This window comes from Chinchilla lanigera, unplaced genomic scaffold (assembly GCF_000276665.1).
Source record: "Chinchilla lanigera isolate Chin_1 unplaced genomic scaffold, ChiLan1.0 scaffold00013, whole genome shotgun sequence".
NCBI lineage: Eukaryota > Metazoa > Chordata > Mammalia > Rodentia > Chinchillidae > Chinchilla > Chinchilla lanigera.
In genome coordinates, this window is record NW_004955414.1 from 7,020,325 (window position 1) to 7,046,479 (window position 26,155).

Genomic DNA, 26,155 nt, shown 5'->3' on the forward strand with positions numbered 1-26,155 from the left:
ATTCTAGGCGGCACGATAGCGGAGTCTTGAGTTGCGCGGGGCAGGAGCCACGGCAGGACAGGCATTTCAAAAGTTTCTCCCGCGGTTTGACCAAGTATTGGTTGAAAGGAGCGCAGCCGAAACTGTCTCAAAGGAGGCATTATGCTTCCAGAAAAATCTCAAGGCAAAGTACTGCTGGCAACTGTGGTAGCTGTGGGGTCGGGCTCCAACCAGGCCCTGCCAGGTCCTGAACGTGTCAAAGGATGAGTCACTGATGAGTACAGCGCCATGATCCACTCACCTTCCAAACACACGAAACTGGGAGGGGGGGGGTGTTATATCTAAACCATAGCAACTATAATTGACTACTGTGTGCTCACTGCTTTATTAGAAGAGAAGATTGAGTGAGAAATGTAAGATGCTGCCTGGGAACCCCTGGACCATCTTCCTCAGATGGTGAGAGGAAGTGGCACAGTTCCATGTTTCATTCCAAAAGTTCTGTTGGACGGGAACACAAGGAATGAGTAAATTATCACCAGCAGAGCATGGTACAGGAAGCCTTTGGCTGTTTCAATTCACAAGATTATTTCATTTGAATAAATGAAACAAAGGCATGCAATATTTAGTTTATGTCTTGCACTATATCGTGAGAATTTTTCATATTTGTCTCTGTAAAATAGGAGAAAGACTGGCTTCTGGATGATCCCTAAGAGAGAAACAGATATAAGTAGAGGTCTAAACTATAAACCATGGGAGCAAATTAGAGACCAGTCACAGAGCCTGACTTTCTATACACCTTTCCTAAGATGAGATGAAGTTTTTAGTTATGTTCAGAAATGAGTGCAAATAGTATCTGCTTATATTTAATGTTATCGCAAGTAGAAGGTAAAGGGAAATTGCTGAAAGCTCCTTTCAGTGGATGTTTCTCTTTGAGTTCTGGCCTTCTCCCTTACTGCCTTCTAAAAAAAGATTATATATAGATATATTTGGAGTTTCTCAAGGGGAAAGAGATGGATTTTCCTTGAATGATATTAAAATAATTCTCTTAAACAAAGACCTAGTCACTAGCATTACAGGCTGCATACTTTCAACCTTATACCTCTCCAAACGGCTGCCTGCTTTCCAATCTCAGGTGTTCTTCTTGAGCTAACTCTTGCCTTAATCACCTGCATTTGCCCTTGCCGTCTCTTTCTCCCCTTCTCTTTTTCTCACTTCCCAAACTGTGATAAGCTCTTTTGAGTCTCAGGGTCTTCCCCCTACATTCTTTCCACCACTCTCTCCCCAACACCTGTTTCTCTTCTACATGTCAGCTCAAACATGACTTCAAATATGGTTTATTTGTATAAAGGCCAAGCCTTTAGTTATACTATTAAACAGCACCCTGCCCTTTTTTTCATAGTACTTTCCTTACAGCAACAAGTATACTACTATGTATTTATTTTTTAATTTAAATGTCTGTATCCCATGCTTCCTTGGGCAAGGACTGTATGATCCTGTTCATTGCTACTCCCTTATCTTGCTCATAATAAACTTTCAAGGACTTGTTGAATGAGGAAATGAAGTAATTTCAGTTTTATTTGGGAAAAGACTAATTCTTACTATTAATTCCCTAAATACATTAAAACATCTACCCTCGGGGCTGGGGATTTAGCTCAGCGGCAAAAGCACCTGCCTGGCAAGTGCAAGGTCGTGAGTTCGGTTCCCAGTACCGGAGAAAAACCAAAAAAAAAAAAAAAAAATCTACCCTCTACCAAAAGTAGAAATTCCCAAGTTTTCAAGGGGCTTTCTATCAGTTGGAATGAAACAACAATATAGAGTATTTGTCACCTCTAGTTTTCTCTCCAGTTCCTGGGAGTGAAACATGAAATATTCTCATTACTAAAAGTAATTTGTCTCTAAATCAATTGGATTTGATCTATGGCCACCTTAGAATAATGCAAATTAGAATGTCTAAAATATGGAAAAACAAATTAAAATCCTCTTGTGCTCTTCTATAAACATATTTTAACGTTGTAACATTGTCTGCTTTTTTTTTTTTGGTACCGGGAATCAAACTTAGGACCTCACATTTGCCAGGCACACACTGTGACGCTGAGCTACATCCCCAGCTCCCTTATAAATATATTTTAATCCTTCCATATAGAGTTTAAGAGGAAGCCAGCAAGCTGTGTATATATAGAAGTGAGTGGCCACGGAGGGAGCCAAAGCTACATCAGTGAATGCTTCTCCAGAGATACTATTTAGACAGTTACAGCCCAAGTTCCAAAAGCCTCTGAAACTATGCACATAGTGCAACGGCGTAATTATGTCTCCTACCATCTTTATTCTCTTGTCAGTTGTTTGTTTGTTTTTGTTTTTTCTGACGGTACCAGGAATCGAACTCAAGACCTTGCACTTGCCAGGCAGGCGCTTTGCCACTGAGCTAAATCCCCAGCCCCTCTTGCCAATTGTTGGAGGCATCATTTTCATTTGTAGTTACATATGTCTTAAGGATTATATTTACATAAGGCAAACTGTGCTTTCAGAGTACACACTTACTGATAATCTAGAAGAGCTTCACTAGCAGGCAGCTTCACTTCTCTTGGTGGTGCGTTTTGTATCTCCTTTTTATTTGCTTTTGCCATGCTTTCCATTGTTCCCATTAGCTATTAAGAAATAAACCTATTTTTAAAAAGAGACAGAAAAACAGAATAAATTCCATATTTGCCCCACTACTTGTGTTTACTCTAAATTAGACACCAGTGGCACTTAATTTAAAACTGGCTTTTCACTGCATGAGGTGGTAAACACCTGTAAATCCCAGCTACCTGAGACTGAAGAAGGACGACTGCAAGATTGAGGCCAGCCAAGGCAACTTGGCTAGAACCTTTCTCAAAAAATAAAATAATCAAAGTGAGCTTGGGATGCAGCTCAGTGGTACAGTACTTGCCTTGCATGTACGAGGCTCTGGGGTCAATCCCCAGTACTGAAAAAATAACCCCCAAACAGAACAAAAACAAAATCGGCCTTTCTATTCAGATTGCTTCCTTATCCCCAGATCTAACATTGACCACAAGACTGGAACATCAGGAATCAACTGGGTTCTTAAGTCTGGTGAGTTCCATGTTTAGCCCAGGTATAGCATTTCTGAACCTCATCCAAAACATTGTAGGACTCTCTTATGTTACCCATCTACATCAGTTACCCTATCACACTCCTTTAAGAGCAAAGCACTGAATTTTAAAAATCAATCTACAGTGTTTGGCAGAGTGTACTGCACATAGCAGCAGTTCAGTAAATGTTTATTAATTTCTTAAATTAAAAATACAAGGGCTAGGTGTGGTGCACACACCTGTAATCCCAGCTCTTGGGAGGCTGAGGTAGTAAGAATCATGAGTTTGAGGCCAACATGAGCTACATGGTGAATTCAAGGCTGGTCTGGACTACAGAGCAAGACAGTGTCTTAAAAAATCAACCAACCAATAAACCAACCTAACAAACAACAATTTTCTACCAGCACAGAAGCAAGAATCTGAAAGAATTAGAACCAGGACCCAAAAGAATTAGGCATTTATATTAGGCGTTTATAACAACACGGGTTGTTATAAAGAGACAGTAAAAGCATACACTGAAGTGTTTTTAAATTGTAAAGTGATTTACAAGTGCAAATAACAATGGTGTTTTGTATTAACAATAACTTTTCATAAGCTATTACATGCTTTTATATTTAATAATAAACATTATCAATAATCTTTTTATAAAGGAAAATCAAGGCCCAATGTTCCTCAATGTTTTTATTAGGCAGGAATACTTCACGGATTTGGTTTAGATATTAAAGTACACATTTCAGAGTGTGGTTTTCCTTAACAGATTTTTATCTTTTAATTTCTACTACTCCATAAGATTAAGAGCTTAATTTACAGTCTGTGTATCAGTAGTTTATTGTGGTAGCAAGCACATAATCTTTGCAATTATTTGTTTAGATTACTGTAAACTTGAGAGTGAGGATGATGTGGTTCTTGTGTATTTCCCCACCTAAAGCAACAGACACACAATAAACCCTTGTCCAATAAATATTCAAATAGTAGGTGAATCAGGTAAACATTTAATTTTAAACCCACCACTAACTGTGTGACTTTCAGAAGGTTAATTAATCTTTTTGAACTTCAGTGTCATCATCTGTAAAGTGAAAATGATAACACTCTTTCTTATAGGGATTAAATAAGCTAATATTTAAATCACCTGACAGTGTCTCATACCAAAAGAGCTTAGTAAGTATTATTCCTTCAGTTACAACCCCAGATCACGACCAATCTCCAAAGTTTGCTATTGTCAATTTTCATCATTAGTCTGGATCACCAGATTGTCAATCTGCATAGGCCACTGAGATCCACAATGGGAAAACTTGCTGAAATGAAACACAGTTTGCTCTGCAGACATGCTGCTCACACACCAGAGCCTCTGGTGAGGCTGTCTTTGTGTCTGAGACATCTATAGAAAGTGTATACAATATTGTATGCTGACAAATTCAAGTATACATGAAGGCAAATACTAAAAAACACACGATGACACAAAAAGATTTAACACATTAAAAAAGTATTTTCTCAAATGTGAAAGTATTGAGAATAATTCAGTAAGTTCCACACCAAAAATGGATCATTAGAACAACACAGTCCACAGAAAATTATTAGCTCAGAAAAGCTTGTTCCCGTCTGCTTTAGATGCAGAGTGGAATTTTTACATTATTATTTTAGAGTACGAATTTTTATCTTGGCTGTTGCACAAAATGATGGCATGCTGGTACAGGTTTCATTTTAAAACATAACTTACAATGTAATGATTTTACTACCAAATATTTTATTTAAAAGCTAAATGTCAGCATTAATGTCTTTCTTCCTGAATCACATGAGATCAAGTGTTAAGGTCCCCACCTGCAGTACCCATCTGGCACTGAAGGAAAATTGACCTCATCTTGCTCAATTACCTCAGTTAGCTGGCTCTTATGTTTTTAACTCTCTAATGTATAATTAGTTACCTAACTGTAGTTCATGGCAAAGAATTTTAATAAAATATGAGTGACAGTGTGGCTCCATTACAGCACAAATGATTTGTCCATAAATTATATTAAGATTCATTGTTTGACACACTTTTAAGAAAATCAGTAAGTCAGTTAGAATGCCTGTTTAACCACTGCATTTTTGCAATGAACTAATGACAGTACCTCAGAAAGTACCTCTGCATTTAATAATGTCCTTCAAACAAATGGGACTGCCATAAACATTGTAAATGTTTACAATGTTCATGGTGGCCATTTCCTGGCCACCCAGAGGATGTCTCAGTGAAGGGTGAGAATCTTAGAAAAATATCCACAAAGTAAATATTATCTTCCAGAAAGGTTACACTTAGAATAATTCCTGACAAATGCATCTCTAATCTGTTTGTCAGTAGCTGCAAACATCTATCTAGTACCTGCTCTGTACATGGTACTTTCCCTGGCTCTGGGCTGCATACCTCAAAGAAGCAAGATCCTTACTCAGACTGAAAGGAAGGAAAAAACATTCTGCAACAGAACTTTAACAAACACAGCGAGGAATTTAAATTTTCCACAATCATTTTCTTTGAGAAAATGTTTTCAAAAATATTCCCTAAATGCTTTTCAGTGAAAAGTGAGAAGTCTACTTAGTAAAATCGGACATACACTGTCATCTCCAAATGTTTTTCCACCATGCTTTGATACTGCAAAATCACCCAGCATGCAGAATGTGCGTCCCTCCCTGCACAGCCTCAGGGCCCTGCTTCAACGTCTACAAAGCTCCTGATGACTCTTTCACAGCTCTGTGGGGTATGAATATCCAGAAGCCTCCTAATGCCTCCCTTAATAATTGTGTGAGAGAGATAACAGTTGTATCCTAACAACCTTCTACAATAAAATGGATCCTGATGTTTGTTGGCTGATGTTTTATATAAGTGTAAATTAAAATTACAGATATATACCTAATAATATTTTGTGTTGACAAAGCTTTTAGTAAGATTCCATGAGGGATGAGCATATGATATAGTCTGGATGTTGGGAGTCTTAAAGTCTAGTCCTGGCTCAGCCATTAACTAGCTATCAGCTTACATAAGTCAGATAATAATAGTAGCAACAGTAAAAATGCAGCATTTCCTGAAGCCTTGTTAAAGAGCAATGTAAGTTGAAAGGTACAGAACTCATTACAGTGTTAATCACAAGGCAATACACACATTTAAAAACATTTCTGGCATTCAACTTCAATAAAACAAATTAGTGCTGAATAATTAACTACTTTGTCGGCACATAGGCCAGCAGCCCCCATGGACATGAATTAGATGTTTAATATTAATACTTGATTTGAACACTTGACTTACAAGTAATGCATGCTTACTTTCTTTACTGATGTCCCTATTTATTTGCTCATAATGTTAAAACAGACCCTAAATTTGGAAAGTAACATTACTTTTAAAGTTTTCACTGATGCCAGAAACATTTTTTTAACTTATAAGGAGAAAAGGTTTAATCTGGTTCATCAGAACATACTTTTAATACGGTTAGAAATGCTCTCCAGCACATTTAAAAAGCAATTAGACAGTTAGAAGTTACTATATCACCTAGAAGTCAGTTGTTTAAAATTTCAGACTTCACTTTATATAGATTATGTGTATATAGCCCCAGTTAGTCTCCAAGTTTGGAGAAATAATGTTAGAATCATATATTCAAATCTAGGTATTTAAAATATCTGGATAAATGACATTTTCAACTTCTACTTGGATGACTGATATATACATTACATTAGCATGTATTTTCTTTACTCATGAAAATTTAGTCACTAGCACATTTTTAACTGCAGTTCCAAATTATATTGGATTCTTAGCTTTAAAATTAGTCTGTCTTTATTTTATTTTTTTATTTTTGTGTCTTTCTGAGACAGGTTCTCCACACACAGTTCAGGCTGGACTTGAGCTCACTTTGTAGCCCAAGCTAGTCTCGAACTCACAACGATCCTCCTGCCTCAGCCTCCTGAGTGCTGGGATGACAGGCATGTGCCACCACACCCGGCCAAAATTGGTCTGGTTTTGATCCAGAATTGCTAATACACAATAGTTTAAAATACAGATTATACCAATTTCTCTAGTAATCAGAACTACATGTTTTCAGTTTTCTGTCCGTCAACCTTAGAAATGTCAAAAATGAAAACCAAAAGATAATAACATTGTGTAAGTAATCAAAATACACGGTACTTTCATAGGCTGACGGTGGAGAACAAAGGCCTCTCTACCAGAGCACCAGTGAATATAAAGAGGATCGACTGAGTCGGGTCTTGGAGGTGTCTGCCAGGAAATCCATGAGCAATTATCACAAGCACTGATGTGTATTCGGCCTTACTTTATCTCCGCCTTCAGAGAAACACATCTTCCTTTGACAGCCCTCACCCCTGGCTTTGATGGGGCATCTTTTCCCATCTACCATTTCTTCAACTCTCTCTGCCCAGCAGAGAATCATGCGGTAAGGAGGGGAGTGAGGACAGAAAGCACTATGAAAATCTAAGAAGCAATTCATGAAAAAAAAAAAAAAAAAATCATGGAAGAGGAATCCAAGCGTTAACCTTGGAAGGATGCTGTAGGACCCAGGAAAAGAACTGAAACGAACCTATGGCTGAGTTGTGGGGTGAGAGGGCACGGACAGCACGCTGGGTGCCCACGCGTTGTTAGTGTGTGGACAGAAGCACAGAGGCTGATTGCTACCCTGAGTTTTACAACCTCAGACCAGCGTCCTCCTCTGGCTTCCCATCGCCTGTCGAGGTCTCCGAGGAGGCTCCACGCCTCGGGAAGCTGTGAGTGCGGTAGCCCGGGGCGGTGCAGACGCCGCCGCTCCTAAAGGACGGCGCGGGTAAGACGCCAGGGACGGAGCCTGAGACCAAGCGCAGACGCTCCGAACCCGCCCACCGGGACGCCGCGGCCCCGGCTTTACTCCTGCACGCACGTCTGCAGTGAAACGCAGCTCACAGATCAGGCACACAACTAACCCTACAGCAGGACGGCCCTAACGACGTGCTGTGAGGTCACTCGAACTGCTGACTTCTGGAACTCTCCGCTTCCCGTTGGCGGCCGGCCGCGGCCTCGGTAACGGACGGCCCAGCGAGGCAGGCCGGGCCGAGGACACGCACCTCCGCACTGGGTCCCGCCCCGCACGGCAGCTCCCGGCGGGCACACGCGCACGCAGCCCGGCCGCGCAGGAGGACGGAGAGGCGGCGTCGGCTCGGAGCCCGCCTTCCCGTCCCGTGTGAGGGCGGCCACGCGAGCCCCTCTCAGCCGCCAGGAACCGCGCGCCGAGGGGAAACGGGGGCGCGTCCCCGCCGGGCGCGGGGCGGGGAGCCGTGCTCCCGGGGGCTTCAAGGTCAGACCGGAAGGGGTCGGCCGCCGCTCCGGCCCGCTCCTCACAGCCCTTCAACAACGCGCAGGCGCGAACGCGGGGCGGGAGGTCGGCAGCGCGCGCTCGTCCAGCCCCAGCTCACGCGCCCGCAGCCCTCCGCGGGCCCTTAGTTTCCTAGGCGACCGCCCTTCCCTGTTCAGCAGCCAGCGCGGCCAGCGCGCGCCCGCTGGTGGCCACTCGGGGAAGAGTCCGCCGAGGGCACGCCCTCCCCCACCCCAGCCCCGCGATCTCCGCGGCGTTTTCCGTGCGCGCGCTCCTCGCCTGCCGCGGCGGCCCCCGGGAAGGCGGGTGCGTGCGGCGTGGGGGTCGCTCGGGTCCCCCTCGGGTGCGTGTTTCCTGCTCTCTGCGCGGGGTCACAGCCTGCGCCTGCCCCCCCCGCCCCGGGGCCCTGTCCCGCCGGGTTCCTCGGCTCCGCACGGCGAGCGGAGCGGACGCGGGGCGACAGCTTGAGTCGGCTCGGAGCCGGGTGCCGCGGCCGCGCCGCGAGAAAGTGGGGGTCCGCTTCCCCTTGCTGTGACTCTTTGCAGATCCTCCTCCTTCCAGGGAGAAGGAATCCTCACCTTCAGCTTCTCCTTCCCCGTGCCCCGTTCCCGCCGGACAGCGAGCCTCCCCAAGCGATTCTTTCCCCGTCTTGAACTCACCTTTGAAAAAATACCACGTGTTGGTTTTTTGGATCCATGCTGTGTTGTATTAATAGCACATGAAAACCTTAGAACGGAAGGAGCTAATAAAAATACTAATTAGCTTTTGGTGAAGCGAGTTTTTGTTATCACTAAAAAGTCATTTAAAAGTTAACCATTTTGAAGGAACTTGTATTCCACCTCATTTAAACCTCCCTTTGTTCTACCGATGTTACGCATTCATAAAGTAATTTGCTGTGATCTGCGCATCGGTAGTTTTTTAGTTACTTGGTCTTCCCTGTATTGTAGGCAGCTGAGGTAGATAGAAATACTATAGGCAGTCAGACAGGGCCAGGCCCTGGCGAATGGAGACGTATTTGCTGCGGGCCAGACCTCAAGACAAAAGACTAAACAGATGCACCCACATACCTCCCTAGGTGCGAAGGTCAGGGATTGATACTCTAAATAAGTAACAACCACCTTGGAAAAGCCGGGAAGGGTCACCAGCCCAACCCCCTACAGGAAAAGCCCGTGTTCTCTATTCTTACCCGCTTGCTACGTGACTTGCTTCCCCATTTGATCCCAATCTAATCAATTTTACCTGAACAATTATACTTGTAATCTTATTGGCTGACCATAGTTTTGTCCCTCTCACGCCCACTTTGTAATTTCCCGTTTTCCCCCTATCTTGGAGCCTCCTCACCTCCGGGTTTTGCTCTATAAAGGCCCTGGGAGGGGCAAGGTCTTTGACAACCCACTCGGGTCGCCTTCTGTCCCTGTCTTGGACAGAAGCTTTCTTCCCTCAGTAAATATAGTCTGCTTTGAACAGAGCAGGTTGTTCCTAAAATTCATTCTTTGATTTTAGAGAACACGAACTCGTCCCGGATATCGTTCAGATTGGGAGTTTCTTTCCCCTGTATCACCCACAGTAAAAACAATAGGTCGAATTACAGAGCAAATCTATTAAAGTGCAAAAGCAGGAGAAAAAGAGCTGCCACCAAATTTTTTTTTAAAACGTGGAGTTTTTTTTTTTTTTTTAGTTAAATGGGAAACAGTTTATGATTTTTCAGCAGTTTGAATTCATTCCCACATCATTTCCTATAAATCTTAGGCCTGCTTCTTTTATGAGAGCCTGGGCCCACGGTCAAATATGTACTTTTACCCTATCATTTGTCTCCTGCTCAGTTTTTCTGATGGTGCTCGCCAGTTGGTGGTCAAACAGTGAAGCCAGATCGAAACCATTTGCTGAGTTTCCTCATTTGACCCTGATTTTCTGTTAGCTTTGCTATGTTGAATGATGCACAAATAAAAATAGGAAAATATCTATAGTAGAACAAGCCAAATATGCTGTTTTTAGCAAAACCACAGGAGAAAAAAATTGGTTAATAGGTTACATTTTTTTTTTTAAAAATTACTGGAGTCTTTTTTTCAAAAAAATTTTTTAAAAACCATGAATACACTTGGCTTTGCATTACTTTCACCTGTTTTCTATGGAGATTAGTAATTCTGCAAACAGATTGCAAAGCAATCAGGTAGATATTAATGTTAAATATCATCATTTCTGGATGCCCTAACTAGAGATCAAATTTTTGGTTCAAACTTCTATATACCAGACATTCTACTGGTGACAAATCTACTCTTGGGAAATAGAAAATCCCTGCTACAACATCTTATCCAAACACTTTGTTCCTGTTAAGTTTGAAACAAATCATACTTTGCTGAAGAAAGTCATAGGGCAAAATGAATATTCTCTTTAGAAGAAAAAACTTAGTTCCCGCTACTTTTAGGAAGACAGGGAGAGAAAGTCAGAAGGACAATGCTTTGACCCAACATCCAGTGCCATGTTGCAATCTTATAAAATGGGATGATTTTCCACTTTATATGTAGGGTCACAGTCTTCTCCCTTAAGCCTGCGCCTACCCCTTAAATCCACTTTCTTGTCTTCCTCTCATCTGCTACATGCTTACTGTAGTTCTAAAATGTGTCCACGAAAGGCCAAACATAAAGGTCATAGAATATGCCAAAAAATCCAAAATATACATAGGTGGTCAGGTGGCTAAAAGTGAACAAGGAAAGAATAATTTTTTCAACAAATTGTGCTGTACCGACTGAATATCTAGTTGAGAAAAATATGAAACTTGACCCTAAACAAAAACCACGTAAAAAATTAAAGGGAATCAGACCTAAACATAAAAGTTAAAACCATAAAACTTCTAGAGTAAAATTGAAGAAAATCTTAGTGACTATGGGTTGGTAAATATAGGACTAATATAGGCCTCTATTATAGGAGTTCTACTATAGGACTCAAAAGAATGGTTCAAAAAAGAAAAAAAATCCAGACTATGCATACTGAAAACTTCTCTTTTTAATTTTAAGAATATGAAAGGTATAGTAGCACATGCCTGTAATCCTAGCACTTGGGAGGCTGTGGCAGGAGGATCAGTACAAGTTCGAGGACAGCCTGGGCTACATAGTGCGTTTAAGCCCCGCCTGGACTACACGGTAAGACCCTGTGTCAAAAAATCAAAACAGCTGGGGATTTAGCTCAGCGGCAAAGCACCTGCCTGGCAAGCGCAAGGTCGTGAGTTCAGTTCCCGGTACCGGAGAAAAACCAAAAACAAAAAAAAAAACCAAAAAAAAAAAAACCAAAAAAACAAACAGACAGCAACAACAAAGAATATGAACAGGCAAGCCATGATCTGCAAGAAAATATTTACAATACAGATACCTGACAGAAGTCTGTTATCCAGAATTTATAAACAACTCTTAAAACTCAGTAACAAGAAAACAAAACAACTAATTACAAACATCAAAAGATCTGAGCAGGCACCCCACAAAGAAGACACATTCATGGCCAATTAGCCATGAAAAGATATTCAACACTATCAGTCATCAGGGAAATGCAAATTAAAGCCACAGAGAAACACCACTACACACCTACTGGAATGACTCAGTTTAAGAAGGCTGACAGTATCATGTGTAGATAAGGATATGGAGTAACTGGAACTTCTGTACATTGCTTGTGGAAAAATAAAATGACACAGCTATCTTGGAGACAATTTGATAGTCTCTTATAAAGAAATATACATTGTATGGCCTGGCAGCCCCACTCCTAGATATTTGTTCAGGGAGAAATGAAAGTGAATGCTCATAGCAGCATTATTCTTAATAATCTAAATCTGGAAATAATCCACATAACCATCACTAAGCAATTACCTCAACAAAAAGTAGAATATCCACACAAATAGAATAGCACTTAGCAATAAAAAAGTAATGTCATATTTAAGCAGAAACACAGATGAGTCTCAGAAGAATTTAGCTAAGTAAAGACCCCAAGTGTAAAAAAGTATATAAAGTTCTAGAAAAAGCTTGAAAGCACATCAGAGGTTGCCTAGTACAAAGGCGTATGGAGGGGGCAGGAGAGAACCTTCTGAAATAAAGGTAATCTTTTCATTGTGGGAGTGATTATAAGGTACATGCATTTGTTAAAACTCACTGAAATATATATTTAAATAGGTGCATTTTATTGCATGTAAATTATGCCTCAATAAAGTTAATTTTTAAAGGTAACTTCAAGTTCTTTGCCATCCTTTTGTCAAGATATGGACTCACTATTCCCTGCCCAAGAACCTAGGTGGTCTCATGATTACTTCAACCAAGAGTATGGCAGAAATGACTATATTACATCTGAGGCTGTCATTAAAAATCATACAGATTCTACTTGGATCTTTTGTAATACTTGCTATGGAGGAAGTGAGCTGCCATGTAAAAAGTCTATCTCCTATGGGACAATCATGCTGGAGATGCCAGCTCTTGGCTCTGTGGTCAGCTGTTCTAGATGAGTCCACTTTCTAGCCCGTAAAATCCCAGACATGAGTGAAGTCATATTGGATCCATACTAGCAGCCCTTCTTCAGGTAAGTATTGCTGAAATGAGCTCAGTGTGTGCCACAAAGAGGGAGAGCTATAATGAAAATGGTTGTACTTTTAAGCCTCTTGGTTTTGTTAGTTTATTAGTTATCTGCTACTGCATAAAATTACCACAAAATTTAGTGGTTCAGGACAACACTAAAAATGAAATATTTCACAGTTTCTATGGAGAATTTGGGGGCAATCTGACAGCATTTTTACCTTCCTGTATCTTATGAGGTCAGTTTCTGGACAGCTTCTATGTCTGCCTGAAGGAGTTTTCAGTCTAAGGAGAAAGAAGAGCCATCACACTGACAGGAATGATAGCACAGTTACCGCACCCTCAGGAGGAGGGCAGAGAAGCAGGGTGCTATGGAAAACCTAACCCAGACTCGAGTCAGAGAACAATTCTTGGAAGAAGTCAGGTCTAAACTGAGACTTGCTGAAAAGGAACTAATCAGTTTAGGGTATTAGGTGGGAGGGTCTGGGACAGAGTACACAGCACATACAAAGGCCAAGAAGTAAAAGGGGGAATGGTGAATTTCTAATGGACCTGAAGAAGTGAGGCTAGGGCAGGAGGATCTCTGTGAGTTCAAGGCCAGCTTGCACTACGTAGCAAGTCCCCATCTCAAAAAAGAAAAAAAAATTTACTCTGGCTAGGTAACAGAGTGGCAGAGATGGGGAGGACGGATGCAGGGCAATAGAGAAGCAAGCAGGAGCAGATCATATTGGTTTGAGCCGTGTCGAGGACGAGAGGCTCTGTCAGGCCTGAAGTTCACTCTGGCCGGTGTGGAGGAGGTTGGGAAGGGTCACCACAGAATCAAGTTCCAGATGAACTCTACTGACCACGCTGCTAACCTTTCTTTTGCCTAAGGGCCTCTCACCTGGGACCTGTTTTTCGTCCAAGGAACATGTCTCAGCCTCTGCCCTTTGCAAGATGCAAGTGACTGGCAGAAAGAATGACCTCATCGCTCTGGCTCAAGTTGTCAGTTTGCATAATCTCTGAAGGATTCTATGACTCAGGTGAAATGCCCGCCCCCACATGAGGAAGTAGCCTATGAAACTCTACCATCACCACAACATCAGGAAACATATTAAAAGCACTAGAACATAGGGAGTAACACTACCTCACATCTGGAGGATGAGGCAGTAAGAAATTCTAATTTCCAGCTTTTAAGAACTGGATTTGGTTGTATAAGGGAATATACAACTACATTGTTAGGAATATCTACCAGTGTTAGCAAACCTGACGTAGTATACTGCAGTTTTTAATAAGAGGAATAATGAGGATGTGGGTTACTCCCTATTTATTTCATGTGGCTTGGGGTACATAATTTACCTTTACACAGTACACTAGCTAAGGAAACCACTGCTAAAAGGCCACATTATGTTATTCCATTTAAATGTAATGTCCAGAAAAAGCAAATCTACAGAGACAGAAATTGAGACTTTGGTGAGGGTTCTGACCACAGAGTCACCAGCAGGGGGACCACTTGGGGGAGAGAGCTGCGAAGCCACGAGCAGCTGAGCAGGGTATTGCAGAGACGATAGTCTTTGGACACTTAAATAGGAAGAATTTTCTTCTACTGATTGCACCTAACTTAGGGAACTTCCATTGCTCACTTTCTCTTAGAACATGAAATTTCTCATCAGTGTGGGTTCCTTTGAAGCTAATTCCTACTTATGTAGCCTTGGACAAATGACTTTGCCTTTCTGCACTCCCATTTCCTCGTTTATAAAATGGAGATTGCATTGCGTACCTCTCGGAGCTGTTCCGAAGACTAAATAAACGCCTTGTACAGTTAATTCCTGGAGTATGGTAAGTTTGCAGTAACTGTTAGTTCTTTCTTATACCCCTTATGAAATATTGTATGAGAATGACAGAGAGTAGGAAAAAACGGATCCCTTCAGGGTCAAATTTCCACGTGGCTAGAGAGCGCCCGATCCACTCATTATCTGTATCTGATGAGATCCAAATATACATCTTCAGCAAGCTCGGATTCACATACCCAGCCACCTACTCAGCACCAACTAGATGGCTTATCACGCCCCAAACCCATTGACTCCCACCCCTCCATCTGATCCTCCTCCTACAGGCTATGTTCCCTGCTTAGAAACTGCCACTTGCATCCCCTTAGCTATTTAAGTCTGAAGACAGAGTCATTTTAGATTCGCCTTTAGATCTCAACAAACTTCAAATTTTGTCAGTCTGGATTCTTTATCTTGAGATTTTTGTAGATTGAACCCACTCATTAATTTTTATTCAAAAAATCTTTGTTGAACAGCTACTTTGAGCTGGATATTATGAGCTAGTCTCTGTCTTTATGCCTGTTCCCTAGTGCAGTTAACAGTCCTCTCCTGTCTTGACTGAAGAAATAGCTTCTCACTTAGTTGTCTGAATTCAATTCTTTTCCACATTCTACCACAGACTCCCTTGTTTGAGGCCTCACATGGCTTCCCAGAGAGCCCATAATAAAGGATTCCTGACATGGTGGAGAAGGCCCTTCAAGATTCAGACCCACCTAGGTCTGGCTGAGGTCTTCCTGTTACTTGCTTCAGTCATTATTTGGGTTATTCTCTGGGTTCTCCCAGATGTGTGTTTTGAGACTGTAGCATGGGTGCAAGTAGTTTATTTAGGAAATAGTCTCAGAAAGCTCTGGTAGGATAATTGGGAAATGAGGCAGGAGGACAAAAAAATCCAGTTCAAGATGTGTTAATAAATAAGTTACTAGAAGATTGGGTGATGGTCTGGTTTCCTTGGGAATTCTGGAGAAAAGCATAGAGAAACCTCAGACTTGTCCCACCCAGAGGTGAAGAGGTGGGGTACTTAGCTCTCATTTGTCATTGGTTAAGGACTGATTACCCAATATTTACAGTTTGCAGGGGCCTACATATGCTTCCCCGCTGTGGAGCAGAGTTCTCACCCAGGATTGTCTGTCACAGGTAGTCGCAGGACAAAGCACTTGGCCTGGCTGGTGAATGCTGGAGAGAGATGATGGGAGCACTAGAGTCCACTACCACTCTCAGAGGACTTTTTATCTCCACTTTGTAGCTCCCCTTACCAGTGAGGTGATTCATTCCATGTCAGTCCTTCTAGCTCTCCTGTTACCTCTGTGAGGGCATAGACAAAATTTCTCTGCTGCTTCCCCAGTATGCTACCAGTGCCCAGCACAAAGACTGACATGTAAAAGGAACTCAAGAGCTGTTTCGGGAATGTTGCAATAAATGAACAAAAGATGATCCTTCCCAGAGAATAACCCAGGCGTGTCATGCTGGTATCTGACAAACTATACATGCATAATAAAACCTCTAAATTATTGTGACATTTCAATTCATGTAAATCACTGGTAAGTCTTAATAGCCAACCAAGGGCCCTAAATAGGCTTTCTAAAGAAAGCTTAGGATGTAAAATTTTATCCCTTTGCAAGAAATATATTCCTAGTACCTTTTTTTCCTAGACCCAGAGCACTCCACCCATTGCTCCTGGGTTAGAGGATGGAATATGCATGGCCCACGTTAGCAGCAAACAGGCCCCACTGTGTGGCTTTCTAGAGATGGTTCCCGTCTGCTCACCAGCGTGAGCACAAACAGGTGGGATGCAGCATGGTGGTGTCTGGAGCTTAGACTTTGTTCTGTCAACCCTGGGGGACTATGGAGGTCTTCCCAGCATGCTCAAAGCAAAACTTTAGGAAGATTAATAAAGCTGGCGTGCAATGGGGAGAGACCAGATGCTGGGAGTCAAGATGAAGGGACACAGCCTGGAAGATGTGACTGACTAACTCTGAAGTGGGGTGACACTTTTGATAGTGGCTCATAATACTGGTCAGAGGACAGAGGAATCACTTTAGTGAATGCATTGTAGTATAAAGACTGCAAATGTAGTTTAGCTTTTCAGACAACCAGGGTCCCTTTGCTATTACTTTATCTTTGAAGGTATTTCCTAGAGCATTAATGAGGTGTTTATGAAGAAAGCAATAAGCAAAAACAAAAGTTCCCTGCTAATAGTAAAAAAGGCAGGTTCCCACAGCTGTTCAGGGCATTTATTTTTGGGTGTGCATGATATGATGCATGGATACTCCCTGTATGACTTTCTCTGAAAGGAATAAATGTGCTTCCCTTAAAACTTAAAGTTAAATAAAAGTCCTTTCAACTGCTTTATATCTTGATTGTGGTGTTGGCTTCATGGGTGCATACATATGTTAAAGTACATACGATTATTATATGTATGGAAATTATATCTTTATCTCTCTAGAGAAAATAGCCTTGTGCAGCAGGAAAAATGGATACATAATTATCCCCCCCCCATAAAATCTTTCTTCCCAGCTTGATCAGGGCTTCCTCTCATCACAAATTCCTGTCCCACTGCCTAAATATAAGGGGGAAATACAATGTCACTTTTCATTATCACTTGTTTTTGCCCCAGGCAGGGAGGTTGACAGGGTTTAGCAGCTATGGTCCAGATCTTCTGAAGGGTTATAATGGTGGTTCTCAACCACAGTGATTTGTGCCCCTCTGGCCCATTTGGCATTGTCTGGGGAACTTTAAACTGTCATGACTGGGCAGTCGGGGTGGGGTTACTTCTGGTATTTAGTACACAGAAGCCAGGGATGCCCCTGAACATTTTGCAATGCACAGGATAGCCTCTCACAGCCAACCTAAGGTTCACTGAGACAGAGAAACCTTGGTTTGGAAAGACCAATTCAGGAAGAGGAATATTGTTATGGGCGAGCAGAAAGTAAAGAAAAAGGCTTCATCATCACTGACCCATTCTTTATCTGCTCTTAAAACGCATCAGAGGCTTCCTTCTGAGGGAGGACTAATCATTATAATGTGCATTTCTCCAAGTAGACATTAGGCTTACAGCCATTGTGGTAGCCAGAGGCTGCTTCTGGAGTTACAGGGTTTAATTGTGTTGTCAGCAATGACCAGAAGTAGCTTCACAGGTTTCTCTGCTTCACCATTTTGACCTAAAAAGAACATGTTAAGGAAAATGGGGGGGAAGGGTGTTGGTCTGCCAAGGCTGCCACCACGCGACACGACTGGGTGACTTAAACCGCAGAAGCTTATTTTCACATCTGGGGCTGTCAGGGCTGGTGCTGGATGCAGGCTGCCTTCCTGCCTTGAGGACGTCCATCAGCTTATTCTGTCCTCACACAGGCTGTCACCAAATATGGTCCCTCTGTGCGCTAGAACTTTATATGAATTCTGTCCATAACAGCAACTTTGCAAATAAAGATGAGCTATAATGATGACAGAATTTGGAGCCTGATTGTCTCAGTGGAAATTTAAAGCTTGCACATTGACCATTTGAAGAAAAACTTAAAATTTTCTTCCTTACCCATTTTTGGGGATAATTACAGAAAGGAGCAAAGGGTTGAAACTAAAAAGTATAATGTTTTTATAATAGTGAAGTCATGAAATAGTTGGAAAATGAATCACTTTTAAGAGTTGTTTTTTAAATGCCAGGAAGAGTGTATGTCTATGTATTGGTATGTCTTATGTCATTATCTATTATCTAAGACTATGTGTATATATATATATATATTTATGTATAATATATATTTATTGCCAAAGAGATCTAAAGTCACTTTTATCACTTTGGAGGAATGGGGTATAATATATATTAACAAGTTTTTATTAAATGTAATATATCTCAATTATTAGCCAAAAATAAGTTTTTTTAAATTACTAGTTTTTACTTTTTATATAACTTAGCTTTTTCCTCTTTTTTCTACCCCCACTACTGGGGATTGAACCCGTAGAGTGTTAAGCTATATCTCCAGTCCTTTTCATTTTTTTCTTTTTAAAGTTTTGAGACAGGTCTTCTTGAGTTGCCTAGGTTGGCTCTAACTTGTTGTGATCCTCCTGCCTTGGCCTCCCAAGGAGCTGGCATTACATGTGTGTGCCACCACATCTGGCTTCTTCCTTATGTCATGTATGTCAAGGACCCTGGCCCATATCTATGCTGAGAATTCTGAGATATTAGAGGCCTGATTGTAAGAGGAGCCCTGAGTACTGTGGCAGAAATGGTAGAAGACATTTAAGGCTCATTGCCATTATTCCTAATATAGTATTATCAGCGCAATTTTATACATATCACAGCATTATATATACATAGAACTATGAGACTGAAAGATTTTTGGTTCAACATGGCTGTTTATCTCCTGCCCCTATTGAAACGTCATAAGTGCTGGGTGGTGGGGCAGGACAGTGTTACTTCACAGTGAGACAGACTAGGACTAGGGATAGCAGCAAATGGGAAATTTTAGAAAAAAAAATTTGGATGACAGAAAATTAGTAAAGGAGAGAGGATTTTGAGTAGAGGAAGTTCTGTGTGAGAAATTGTAGAGGGCACAGGATTTAAAACGGTACTGGGACCATGCTTAAACATGTACAGATTATTATTCATCAGTTATCCTTCAGTGTCACTGTTTTTTGCTTTACTGAGGTGTCACTAATATGCAAAATTGCATGTTTGTTTCGTTTTTTTTGGGGGGGGGTTGTTTTTTTTCCAGTACCGGGAATCAAACTCATGACCTTGCGCTTGCCAGGCAGGCATTGTGCCCCTGACCTAAATCCCCAGCCCCCCCCCAAATTGCATGTTTGATATATACATCCATATGTGTTTGGACACATGTACGCATCCCTGATACCATCACCCAACCAATGTACTGGACATATCCCTATCTCCAAAGTTTTTTTTTTGTTTTTTTATTTTTTAAAGCTGGTTGAAAAAAAAATAAGCTACCAACAATGAATGGAACAAAATGCATGAATTAGATTTAGTATTTAGGAGTAAAGTTTGAGTTATTTAATTATTTTCTCCAAAAGCATCTATTCTCATTATTTGGCTTCAATTTGAGGAAAATTTAATTGTTTCTCTGGTAGTTCTTTTTCTTGGAAATTTGCCTTGCAGTTTGACAAAATGTCAACATCTTGAAGAACTCCACTCCTTAAATGTAAATATTTGCTAAAGGTTAATATTGCTTTGACAGTACAAAAGAGAATGTATCTACATTTCAGAATTGACAGATGCTTTTCATAGTGGTGTCATGAAAATATGTATAATGGCAGGATTTTTTTGTTTTTTGGCTGGCATTCTTCATAGATATAATACTGGTGAACTTGGGCCTCTTTCTGAAGAATGACTGCTTAAATATATATTTGCCATATCACATATCCATGCATGATTCAACAGTCTGTATTTCTGCTACTGTTAAGGCCATGACAATCTGTACTATTTATTTATGAACACCCATCAAGCACACCTACCTTGAGTTAGTCAGCCCAAGGCCTGTGAGTAAAACCCTAGGGCACATATCTGGACGTTGAATAAGAGCGATTGCTGCCTCCCTGAGTTTGAGGAACAACTTTGAGTGTCCTAGTTTTCACCCCTCTAAAAACTGACCCTGAAACAAGAACTTGGGATATAGGTATTTATTTAGGAGGTGATCCAGGGAAGCACAAATAAAGTGGAGGAAGTGTAGAGAAAAGGAGGAATACTAATAAAGGATTGTTGATGAGTTAGTTACTGCTATGAAAAAGAAAGGCCCCACCAGACTACGGACACTATAAGAGGTCATATGAACAAGCTTCAAAATTTCCCCGCTGTGCAATAGGGAAGCTAGAGTATCTATCCCCAAACTCAGATTCAAGTCTTCACGGCTTGAAAGGTGCCCCTGAGAAATAGTTGTGTTGAGTCTGTTGCTCCCGCAACACTTGTGAACCAAAAAAGCTCTTGTGGGCTGAAGAAAGTGCTAGACAGAGACGGAGATACTAGCCATTGGGAAGGAAAGTGGTAGTGCGTGACAGAACTGTTCACTGCTCGGTCAGTTGAAAGGTTGGACAAGGTAATGTGTCAGGGCATCAGCATCATATGCTACACGGAGGGCTTAGGATCTTTGATGTGATGGAATGTCAGTGCAGAGCGTGGATGAATGAGCTAAAGCAATGTGGTTATAAATTCTGAAGAAGGAATTTCCCTTCACCATTATTATCCCAGAATGAAATAAAATTAATAAAGTGTATAATTAGATGGTCGATTCAGTTCAGTTGTTTGGTATCCTGTAGACCACTGGTTTTCAAAGGAAAGCAGCATCAACATCACCTGATATTAGTTAACAAAGAAAATTGTTGGGCCTCTGCACTAGTCCCACTGAATCAGAAACTCTGGAGGGAGGACTCAGAAATCTGCGACAAGCCCTCCAGGTGGTGCTGATACACACACTGAGCATGAGAACCACGGATATATGCAAAACACTATACAGTACTGGAAGACTTTAACTGTTAACCCAATCACAGGGGAGTGGACCATCTGGAGAGAATGATCCAGATGGAGAGAACTACCTGGCTTCTAGCCCTAGTGGGTGTGAACATGGACAAATTACTTGATATTTATAAGTAATTTCCAATCTCCAAAATGAGAAGTTTAGACTAATATATAGGTATTTAAAACTTTTATTTTAAGCAGTAGAACACTATATTTTTAAAAAAATGTACTTGGAATACCAGTAGACATATAAAACACATAAAAAAAAGTCTTAGCTGGGGATAGCAGCCCAGTATCCTATCTTCTAAACTTTTCTACAGTGACTTCTCACATGCTACTAAGGATCTTCAAGGTTTTAAGAAGTGTAGTTTGAGAACCACTATCCTAGCAAACCTAGATCCTTCTGCAATATGGGCTACAACATCAGACAGAATAAACCATGATTTACTTGGTGATGATGACACTGAGGGAGATCTAGGATCATGAACCTTGGCTGTCCCCCTATAAGCAAGGCAACCATGAGCAAATTATGTTGTTTTCATCATTTCAGCATCCTCATTTATGAAATGGTATTGCCTGTATGTCTCACCATACTTGTTCTAATGGTACAGAGGATCAAATGAAGTTATGTATATGAATATACTATATAAACTGCTAAGTCCTACCTAATTGAAAGGGATTATTGTGGGAGAATTTATCATCCCAGGTACTTTTCCTTTGTAACTGGTGCCAAAGATAGGTAGAGATACACAGAGAATGTAGATAGTTAAATGGTTTGTAGTTTTCCCCCTTATCTTAGAGGGATGCAAATATAATTTTTCTTTTTAAATTAAAAGCCTGTTTACTAAGATGAGTCACTCTAAATAAAATGATGCTTAAGCAGGGACTTGAATTACTAGTTGAATCACTCTACAAAGCTTGTAAAAGAAATGTTTGGGTAATACTATCTAAAGAGGTAATTGGTTTTTCTTAACAATTTACTGCCCACATACTAATAAAGAGAGCCAATTTTGGAATATGTTGATTTAGCATTTTTAGCTGGTTGCATATTCAGAAAAATTGCAGTGTAGCATTAATTCATGTTTATTTGACTTTTTTCCTGTCAGACGGGACTTCTGGGAGAGATTAATTTATTCACAACAGAACTAGCTGAGAAAAATCAAGCAGAATGTTTTATGGTTGTATTTTGTCATTAGGGAAGTCATGAATAATTCCTTGTGAAACTTTTAGAAGACTAGTAGGAATGTCAAATATGATTACTGGAGTTAGAAGGTAGTCAAATTAAAAACCTAATTAACTCAAAACCTTCAGGATGGCAGAAGGTTAGGATGATGTCTGAAAACTGTCACCCTAAGAAATAGCTATCTACCAGCAATTCTCGATGTTCACTTTTGAAGGCAGCTATCACTTGGACCTAAAATATCTGTTCTAAGTGTATGTCACTTTGCATTTTCTAAACACCTTCTTACCATTACTTGGATCTTCCACTTAACATCGTTGTGGCCCATTCAGCCCTCTCAGGAGAAATCATTGCTGATTTGACAAGGATCTATTCATAACCACAGTGTATGTGAGTGGAGGGTTGTCAGCATTCATGAACTGCAGAGCTAGGTAGGTGGCTGGGGAACAAGCTTCCTTAAGCATGCTCATTCACTCATCCAAAAAAGAGATAGATACCCAGAGCTTATGTTTATTTGGCATTATGCAGAGCACAAAACAGGCCTTGCTGGGATATGCAGATCTGGAGGAGTAGGGCAGGCAGGAGTGGCAGTGGGAGGACAGAGTAGCATGGAGGAGAGCAGAGAGTGTTTCAGATAGAGAAGTAGCATGTAGGATGGTGCAAAAGTAAGAGTGGAGCATGTTCTGAGTACTGAAGAAAGTCTACGCCAGCTATCAAGAGAGTCATGTAGGTAGTGAGGTGAGCTGGTATCTATCTGGTCATGGAAGACCTTGTCAGCATGGCCTTCTTTCCCTGGTTTGTAAATTAGGACCAGTGCAGATCAGGGCTTCTCAGACTGCTCCATGGAATTCACTGGGTTCTGTGGAGGGGACCCAGAAAATTGGCGATGGAAGTGAATGGCTCCAGACTCCAATGTCTGGCTCAGTAGGAACAGTTTTGCCAATATCCATTTCAAATGTTGGGGATCTAGGTATGATAGTATTGGAAGACCGGGCTGTATGAACTTTCAAAAAATGCAAACCATCAAGTCCCCTTCAACTCTGACTTCAGATAATAGGATTTTTTGTCACTGTCCTGGAATTCACTGGGGCCATTGGCTTACTATTTACTGAGAAGCAGTCCATTCCTGATTAAAAACACTCAAGGTTATTTATCATATGAACTAAGGTCCTGGGATTTTCAATTCTGTTTTTCACAGACCTTTCAAAAATGGCCCCTGAAATTCCCACTTTCCCATCTTCATTATTGTCTTTATGTCAGCAGGAGGGAGGAGCCTTCTAGCAAGCCTCCAAACTGCCCTCATAAGGACCAGTGTGTATAATACTGAGTTTCTCTCAACTGTGAACACATGGCTGGGAAACACATCTGCTTATGTACTGAAGGGGTAAATGTGAGGAACAGCCCCTCCTGAAGTGAGAACTCATCCTCTGCCTTACCCAGAAGAGGCTCAGCAAGTACTAGAAAGCTGTCTACCTTTTGCTTCTCCACAGCCTCTTGATCCTTAGGCTCCGGCTCTCTAGACCAGCATAACTGGTTTAGCTTCTCGTTTACCTGACCCCTTCAGACCTGACTGCTTATCTTGATATTTCGATGTTGCCTTGAGTCTAGGCTGCTGCCCTGACACTTTCTTGCTCACACAGGCATGGAAGCTGAAGACTGGCCTGGCCAGCCACACTGGGTCCCGGCTCCTCTGAGGCACAGCAGCCTGCCATCTGCCCCTGTTCCCATGGGCAGTGGTCCTAAATTAAGGACTCAGTTTGGACACTACTGACACTGCTTGATGTCTCCTCCTGGCTGGAGCTTCTGGATGCCTTTTAGCAGGAGGCTCAGGCCTCAATCCTTCCTGTCAATCCTGAGGTAAGTAGTGCTTCTCACCATTTAATGTGCAAACAGATCCCGGGAGGTCTGGCTGAAATGAATAGAACTGGGGTAGGACCTGAGATCCTGAATTTCTGAGATGTTCCCATGGGATGATGATTCATGAACTTCACTTTGGGAATAAGGCATGTGTATAGCAACCTCAGCCTCCTTGGGATAAGGTCTGGAATAATATTTTTTAATATATTAGTAAATATCCATTGCATACACTTCCTCTCTGCCAATTGCTGTGCTGCTAAGATCCACTCTTTGTATTTAAGGAGCTTACATTTTAGTGGAATATAATGGTTTGTTTTGTGATTATATGGTTTGTACAGTTTAATTCTCATAACATTCTTATGAGATTATTATTATCCCCATTGCACACATGAAGAAACATGCAACATGTTTTAGAGATGTTAAGACACTTGTCAAAGATTATGCCGATAGGAAATGACAGTCTGGATTGCAATTGACATCTGGCTTTGAGCATTCATGCTTTCTAGGATGTAGCTTCTTACCTATTTTTCTGTATGTTTTTATGTTGCCAAAATCCATGGAGCTATTTTCTGCCTCAGTTTTCTTGTCTAACACTTTGGTTTCTAGTTTAGATTGAGTCCTGCTTCCAATCTAGCCAAGCTTCCTAGAGATTAGGGACCCAAATATTTCCAGACCTTCCTTATCTATCTACCCATACCCTACTTGGGGTACATTTACTAGCAAACACAAAACATTGCTCTATGTTGCAAAATAGCTTCTAGGAACTGGCATGAGGAATTTTCACTTTCCCCTATAACTTAACCCCATGGGTTTTGGAGTTGCCTACTTAGCATCAGGTGCTTCAAAAAGTTAAGCTATATATAAGACATAGTAAATGAAGAAGGGAGGGGCACTGATTTATACAGCATTCATTCTCCAACCTCTTAACCATGGTCCAAGCGTCCTCTTCCTAGAGATGGACATGGCAGCTAGTAGAGCCCTTTGATATGACTTATCCCAAACCCCAGCTCAGCCATATCAGTCTCTGACGAGACTCTGGGATGAGCAGAAAGGGAAGGATAGATTCTCAAGGGTCAATTGTGCACAGGAGGATGTACATGGACTGCAGTCATTCTGCTCTGGGCTCATGGCTTTCACCTCTCCCAGTACTCTCTGCTCCCTCTTCCCTGCCTCTCTGCACAGGGCTGGCTTCTGAAGTAGACAGAGAGTTCACTTCCTACTGGCTCGTATTAAATTACCTAGGAGGCAGGGGAAAGGACAAATATTTGCTATTGCTTTATCTTACTTAAAAGGCAGAATTTAGAAATAGTTAAAATATGTCATTGATAGTTCTCACCAACAATGGGAGTATTTTCTCTGTTTATTACTTAATACAAACCATTCTGCTCCAAGACAGTATGACTTCAAGCAGAAAACCTTCTCCAAAATTCTGTGAACTATTCCCTACACACAGGCTGGTACTTTCTCTCACAGTCTGATCTCTCAAGGAAGATGACCGATCCTAAACCAGACTTCAGGTAGGCTTCTGTAGTGCCCCCACTCTGAATGTCTCCTGCTGCTCGTGTGAGTGTCCCTTCTCACCTCTCACACATTCAACAGATGGCAGTGTCTGCCCAACACAAGCCTTCGTTTGCCATGACCTTCAGACCTTCTAGCTGAGTGTCAGCTGGATACTCTGATCCCATTCTCTGCAATCTTCTTCCGCACCTCTGTCTGCACTGCTGAGGTCCTAGCATGTCTCACTCAGAGGCCCCCAGAGGAATGACATTATGAAGTGGTTTAAACCACATCATAAACAACAGCTGTGTATGTCACTGAGCCTCCTTTTGCACTCACCCCTACTCAGAAAAAATGTAAACATGTTCAGGGATAGCGGTGTGGTGGCGTGCGGTTTCCTTTAATTCAAAGTTAGAA

At 41.5% G+C, this 26,155-nt stretch overlaps 2 protein-coding genes across 8 annotated transcripts in view; one reads left to right on the plus strand and one right to left on the minus strand.

The window, feature by feature from the left end:
- Ccdc83 (coiled-coil domain containing 83) overlaps nucleotides 1-9,013 on the minus strand; it is a 46,747-nt gene extending 37,734 nt beyond the window's left edge. For 2 of the 7 annotated variants that reach the window (XM_013511806.1, XM_013511801.1), the window contains exons 1-2: nucleotides 8,142-8,230; nucleotides 2,518-2,640 (exon numbers count right to left, since the gene is read on the minus strand). In XM_013511806.1, the coding sequence (XP_013367260.1) occupies nucleotides 2,518-2,621 (104 nt within the window). In that variant the 5' untranslated portion in view covers nucleotides 2,622-2,640; nucleotides 8,142-8,230. The other 5 variants (XM_013511805.1, XM_005379766.1, XM_013511804.1 and 2 more) reach the window with 5 other exon arrangements.
- On the plus strand, nucleotides 7,343-9,150 carry LOC106147989 (dapper homolog 3-like). Its single transcript, XM_013511711.1, has 4 exons — nucleotides 7,343-7,480; nucleotides 7,740-7,864; nucleotides 8,122-8,732; nucleotides 8,951-9,150. Exons 1-4 carry the CDS (start codon nucleotides 7,343-7,345, stop codon nucleotides 9,040-9,042), a joined length of 966 nt encoding a protein of 321 aa, XP_013367165.1. The 3' UTR covers nucleotides 9,043-9,150.
- The last annotated feature ends 17,005 nt before the right edge of the window (nucleotides 9,151-26,155 follow it).

Bases quoted from the DNA above. Each gene is read 5' to 3' on its own strand.
- LOC106147989 (XM_013511711.1), top strand. From the start codon at position 7,343: ATGTGTATTCGGCCTTACTTTATCTCCGCCTTCAGAGAAACACATCTT. The intron at 7,481-7,739 runs GTAAGGAGGGGA...TTACAACCTCAG, and splicing joins GCCCAGCAGAGAATCATGCG to ACCAGCGTCCTCCTCTGGCT. The intron at 7,865-8,121 runs GTAAGACGCCAG...CCAGCGAGGCAG, and splicing joins GCTCCTAAAGGACGGCGCGG to GCCGGGCCGAGGACACGCAC.